The sequence below is a fragment of the Urocitellus parryii genome, chromosome 6 (genome assembly GCF_045843805.1).
Source record: "Urocitellus parryii isolate mUroPar1 chromosome 6, mUroPar1.hap1, whole genome shotgun sequence".
Taxonomy (NCBI): Eukaryota; Metazoa; Chordata; class Mammalia; order Rodentia; family Sciuridae; genus Urocitellus; species Urocitellus parryii.
Genome location: NC_135536.1, coordinates 178,264,035 through 178,270,034, shown reverse-complemented (window position 1 = coordinate 178,270,034; position 6,000 = coordinate 178,264,035). Strand labels below are relative to the sequence as shown.

Below are 6,000 nucleotides of genomic sequence, written 5' to 3'. Positions count from 1 at the left end.
TGCCTGGAATGCACTTTCTTTTTTTTTTTTTTTTTAAATATTTATTTATTTATTTTTTAGTTTTCAGCAGACACAACATCTTTGTTTGTATGTGGTGCTGAGGATTGAACCCGGGCCGCACGCATGCCAGGCGAGCGCGCTACCGCTTGAGCCACATCCCCGCCCCCTGGAATGCACTTTCTTACCCCCAAAGCTGCTCAGTTCCCCATCTTCTGGTGGGGACCAGAATGCTCCTGCCCAACCTGGAGGAACCAGCTCCGGTTCCGCAGCCTCCTTCCACAGCATCCCCTTCTCTGTTGTAGACTTGAACTCATCACTGAGTTTTTTTTCTTTTTCTTTTTTTGTGGTGCTGGGGATTAGAACCCAGGGCCTTGGGCATTCGAGGCAAGCACTCTACCAACTGAGCTATACCCCCAGAGCCACACTATAGGGGTCTCTCCTGCCCAGTGAGATTGTGCGGCCTGCATAGCCCTGCACCTTTTAAAGGTGAGTCAGGCAGAGGCCGCGGCCAAGCTGACTTCCCAGCCCCGAGCTTGGCAAGTGTGTTGGTACACGTGCTGCCCGGGGAGGAAGCCGCACTGGGCACTGGGTAGCCTGTCCTGGAAGATGTGCAGAGTCGGATCCGAGGCCAGCCCGCGGGCTCTGTAGGAGCAGCTCCTCAGGGAGCCTTCTCCTCACAGGCAGCTGCAGGGCACATGCTGCACTCTAGCTTCCCGGGCCAGACGTGCCATTCGCCTTTTCACCCAGGATCACAGAGCTGGCGCAAGACAGTCGGAACTGTGGCCTGTCTGCTTCCTGGGGTGTCTACTGCCACTCCCCGCCCCTCCCAGCCTGGCCCACGAACTGCAATAACACCGGAAGCCGGGGTACACGTTACCTCATTTATTCTCACAACATGCCTGTGAGGTAGGGAGGGGCAGGGACTGTCCCCATTTTACAGAGGAGGAAGTTGAGGCACACAGAGGTCAAGTGACTTGCCCAAGGTCACAGACGGCGGCCAAGCTGGATTGGGGCCCCAGAGCAGGCCCTTGGTTCACCCAGGGGGACCCCCTGCAGCACGCGCCGGACAAGAGGATGTCTCCAATGCCCTGGAGTTGTATGCCCAGTACCGAGCAGCCTCTGGCATGCCCAGTGCCCCGCTGCCCTTGCCTGGCCTGCCCCACCCCGCCCTGTAGGCCCGGGCCTCTGCAGCTCAGGGCTCCTGACACCCGGGAGAAGGGATGGGGCAGGGAGAGGGAGGATTGGGTTAAAAAAACAGAACGGACGGAAAACTCAAGAGGCTGGGCTGGCAGGGGTGGGTGGGAGGGACAAAAAAAAAGGGGGGGCTGCTTACACACAAGGTCTATATTTTTACACACACTTGTACACACACCTAGATATAGTACATGTAAAAATATATGCTATTCACACACCCGCCTCCTGCCAGGTGCCCCGAGAGCCGGTGGTGGCGCAGGTGGCAGGTGGGCAGAGGGCGTTGTTAAATATACACTCTAAGGTCTATGTGCATATGTACACATACGTACAGACACCGCCACCTGCCCTTGGGCACTGGACACAGGCGCGGCCAAGGACAGCCAGCCCCCGGAAGCCACTCTGAGTCCTAAATTTTCTTTTGCTGAAGGAAGAAGGGGCTGGAGAGAAGGGAGACTGGAGTCTGGACGCGCAGCCGTGGCTGTGCCTCATTCCCCCGAGACCAGCGCGTTCCTCATCTGCTCAGCGGCAAGTCCTGTCCGACGTCGCCTGGGGCAGCGGGAGGCCCTCCGCCTGTGCGTGCCTGCGTGCGTGCGTGCGTGGGAGACTGTGTGTGAGCACTTGGTGGTGAGGGGGAGCCGTCGGGCTCTCTGCTCTCCCGGCCTCAACCCCAGAGGTGGAGACGCAGAAGCCGCTGGCCATGGTGGCGTCCCCTGTGTGAGCTCTGAAGGGAAAAGAAACATGTAAGAATGAAAAATCCAAGGTGAGCGCGGGGAGCTGGGAAAAGGAGGGACATGGCAGGTGCCCAAGGCTGCCCTTGGACGGTCGTCGTCTTGTAAACAGGCTAGTTGAAGTTCTCATTAGATAGACAAGTAAAAAGACCGCAGTCTGAGGCTGGGCCGGGAGTTGCCGAAGTCCACCTGTCCAGTCCACCACGGCCAGCGGGAGGGAAGAGAGTTTTTAGCTTTGTTGAATTTGTGTGTGTGAAGTCTTCATAACCTAAAGCTGGGAGGGACCCAAAAAAGCCAAATCGTGAGCCCTTGTATGCGTCAATTTGAAAGTTGGCTCAGGGTCTCTAAAGAGAATAACCATACTAAAGGTTGAGAAAATTTTGTTCCATTCTCATTAAGATTTTTTTTTTGTGTGTGTTTTTTAAACACTTTAAAATTGTTTCCTTCCTTCTTTCTTTATGGTCTCAGAGCCTGGTCTGGGCCTCAGGGACATAAATTTCGATGCTGTCTGCGCTCTCTGTGGCCGAGTTCTGCCGCACGGAAGCTGCCCGCTTGGCTGCCAGAAGTCTCTTGCGGGCCTCCTGACGCTGCTTGTCTCCTGCGTCTGAGGCCTTGTCGCGGCTCACTGCTGGCTTGGATTTGGCTGGCTTCTTTGGGACCGGAGGGGGTGGTTTCTTCTCTTCCTTTAGTAAGACAGTGAGGAGGGAACAAAAATAAAATAAAGCTGCCACGTTTTGTGTGGCGCTGCCCCCAACTAAATGCTGCAGCTGGATCTCCCACCCCAGCCTCCCTGCACTGGGCACAGGCAACACACCTGGAATCAGGAAGCCACAAGAAGCGATGATAGTGGGAGTAGCACAAGGCAGAGGAGCAAAAAGCAAGCCAGAATCTAGAATGTTCTAGCGGTAAAGGACAGACAGGTCACCTGTTCCCACCCTGCTCTGAGCCACTGGGAGCCTGAGGCTCAGGCAGGAACCAGCCAAGTTCTCCAGTCAGAGACAGGCCTCCGACTCCCTGGTCACACTCTGCATGCTCTCCTGGGGATCAGAACTTACAGGGGCCACGGCCCAACATGGCAGGTCCTACTGATTTACAAAAGGAAGCGTGAGCCTCAGGGAAGAGGCTGTTGCCACAGGAGGGGGAACAGATCCAGACCCCAGCACTCCTGGCAGTAAGGCCCCAGGAGAAGGGACCATTTGGCTGATTGCAAGGTTCCAACAGCCACGTTTCCAGGGCTGTGGCGCGGCCACATCTCTCCCAGGACTCCCCTTCTCTGAACATGCAGGGCAGGCTGGCATGCTTCAGGGGGCAGCCTCAACTACACAGAGCGAGCAGCAGGCTGGACAAGTGCCAAGCATGGACCCCGGCAGTGATGGACGTGAGCCCCAGCTCAAGACGACACACGGAGAAGGGAGCCAAGCAGCACTGACCGATGTGGGCAGCGTTATTGTCGACCAGGAATTTGTCCCTGGACTTCCCCTCCGCACTGCTCCATGCTCACCTTCCTCTTCTCGGGGGTCTCCACCAGCTGCCAGCTGTTGGCCTTGAGGTGGTAGAGTTCATCAAACTTCATGCTGATGTCCTCGATGGACAGCTGAAGCAGGTCCCAGAACCCTGCCAGGTCCTGGGCTGTTGGACGTGGGTTGGCATCAGGGTTCTGTGGGGCAGAAGGTGATCAGTGGGTGGGCAAGGCAGAAGCTTGTCCTCCTGCCCACACATGGTCCCTTGGCCCTGCCAGTCCTAGAGGGGCTTCTGAGTCTAGTCCTGCTCCCTGATTCCCAGTGCCTGTGTCAGTAGCTGGGTGAGTAAACAGAGCCAGCTCCATGTTGGTGTCAGCCCCAGAGGCAGGTGGGCCCTTGGAAGGAGGAAACCGGTTAATCACAAGAACAGGCCCGGCCCACGCCTGTGGACCGAGGCCATCGTCACCACCGCAGGACCATGTGAGGAAGGTACTCATTTCCTCATGGATGCCGCAGACCCAGGGGTTCTCATTTTACGGGGAAGAAACACTCCTGACTGGGGTCTGCCAGTGAGGTGGGGACACGCTGGACTCACTCCAGGTACATTGATTACTGGACCCATGCTGTCTCCCTCCTGTCACTTTGTTCCATGAAAATACAACCCACAAGTGCCACTGGCCCCACTCCTGGAAGTCCTCCCTGTTGGTTCACCGCAGAGACTCTGTCCTCCTGACAGGTGACCTGGAAAGGAGGCCCACCGAGGCTGGCGGGGGCGTTCCTTCAGTTCTTACCTTGCGTGCTGTCTTGGGTATAGAGAGGACTACAGAGAAGTCGGTCAGTGCTGACCGACCAATGCTCACATGGCTGTTCTGACTCTGTGGTCAATGATCTTTCAGGAGCGCCACTCCTGGTTCTGTCCTGTGCTAGGCACGGGAATACACTGCGTCCACTTCCCAGTGCCATGAGGAAGCAGGACCTTCTCCATGCTATGGAGGTTACAGAGGCTTGTGAAGGGACAAGAGTCACACTCACCAAGTTCTGCTCACAGAGGCCCCGGAACTGCTGGAATTTCTGGGACATCAGTAGCTGGGCGCTGCCCACAGCACTGAGGACTTTTCCTAAGACTGAGGGAGAAAGGGGGAAAAGCGGACTTAGCCAAGCACAGGGTTGCTGGGGTGGGTCAGGAACACATATACAAGTCAGTATCTGGCGATGAGTTGGATCTTCATTTATTTACACATTAATCCATTCTGAGAAAAATGCAAACAATATAAAGTGAGCCCTGTTTCTTACTTCCTAAGGACATTTTATGGCAATAAATTCGGAAATTAAGCTTATATGGAAAAATTTTCATAAAAATATAAATTGCCACCAAGGACTCAAAGAAATAGAAAATTTGACTTTTTTTTTTCTTCAGAAGTCAGAACTTGAACTCAGGGCTTTGTATTTGCTAGGCAACCACTTGACCACTGAACTACATCCCAGCCCATTTTTATTTTGAGACAGGGTTTTGCCAAGTTGCTCAGGCTAGCCTCCATCTTTGCTTCATTGAAGCAAAGCAGAAAAGTAGTGGTTAAGAGGCTGAGAGCGGAGCAGAAAAGACCCCTGGAAAGACACATGGTGTATTGTGTTGATCAGAGAGACACTGAAACCTAAGGACACAGAAAGTTTACAAATAAGAAAACGGTATACCAGGTAAACACTAAAAAAAGAACACTGACAGAGCTCCAATATGTAAGAGTGGATTCTGAGCCAAAAACTCAGGTCCCTACATATTGGCCAAAGGTTCCATTCACCAGGAAATTTAAAACATTTCTTCTTTTTCTTCCTCCTTTTTTTTTTAATTAACCCTTTACTTTCTTTCTTTCTTTAATTTTATGTGGTGCTGAGGATGGAACCCAGGGCCTCCAATGTGCTAGGTGAAAGCGATATCGCTGAGCCACAACCCCAACCCCTTAAAACATTTCTTAACTCCCAATTACTTAAATGGGGAAAAAAATTCTTAACTCGTAGGTATCTAATAATATAACTTAAACAATGTAAAGTGAAAAGTGAGAGACAGTAAGCGAGGACACAACATACTTGTTTCAGTAGCTAACAGGTAAAGTGGCCCCCAAAGGATTAGGCTCAGAGAATACTTAATGAGCTTGATCCAAAGGATAAAATATAGAACTCTAAACACAATATCTATATAAAATCTGCTTTATTCTCATACAATGTGGGCCATTCATTAAAACCGAGAGCATGCTCAGCAATAAAGTATACAACACATTTTAAAAAACTTCGGTGGCCCATACCTGTAATCCCAGTGACTCAAAGGCTGAGGCAGGAGGATCACAAGTTCAAGACCAGCCTCAGCAACTTAGGCCCTAAACAACTTAGAGAGGCCCTGTCTCAAAATAAAAAATAAAAAGGGTGGGGGATATGGCTCAGTGGTAAAGTGCCCATGGGCTAAATCCCCTGCACTCCCCCACTCCAATAAAATAAAATAAAAAAGAACTGGCTAGCACACAGAAATGTTTTCAACATTCATACATCTAGGTCAGAAACCTGTAATGAAAATGTGATTAATAAATCTCCAAATGCATTACAAACAAAGACATACATTTTTAAATAAC

The 6,000-nt window shown here is 52.0% G+C and overlaps 1 protein-coding gene across 4 annotated transcripts in view; it reads right to left on the bottom strand.

Moving 5' to 3' along the window:
* Nucleotides 1-867: 867 nt before the first annotated feature.
* Nucleotides 868-6,000, bottom strand: part of Dlgap4 (DLG associated protein 4) — a 76,921-nt gene continuing 71,788 nt past the window's right edge. For all 4 annotated transcript variants that reach the window (XM_026383193.2, XM_026383192.2, XM_026383194.2 and 1 more), the window contains 3 exons: nucleotides 4,415-4,506; nucleotides 3,424-3,579; nucleotides 868-2,605 (listed from right to left, as the gene is read on the bottom strand). In XM_026383193.2, the coding sequence (XP_026238978.1) occupies nucleotides 2,387-2,605; nucleotides 3,424-3,579; nucleotides 4,415-4,506 (467 nt within the window). In that variant the 3' untranslated portion in view covers nucleotides 868-2,386. The remainder of the gene's footprint in view (nucleotides 2,606-3,423; nucleotides 3,580-4,414; nucleotides 4,507-6,000) is intronic.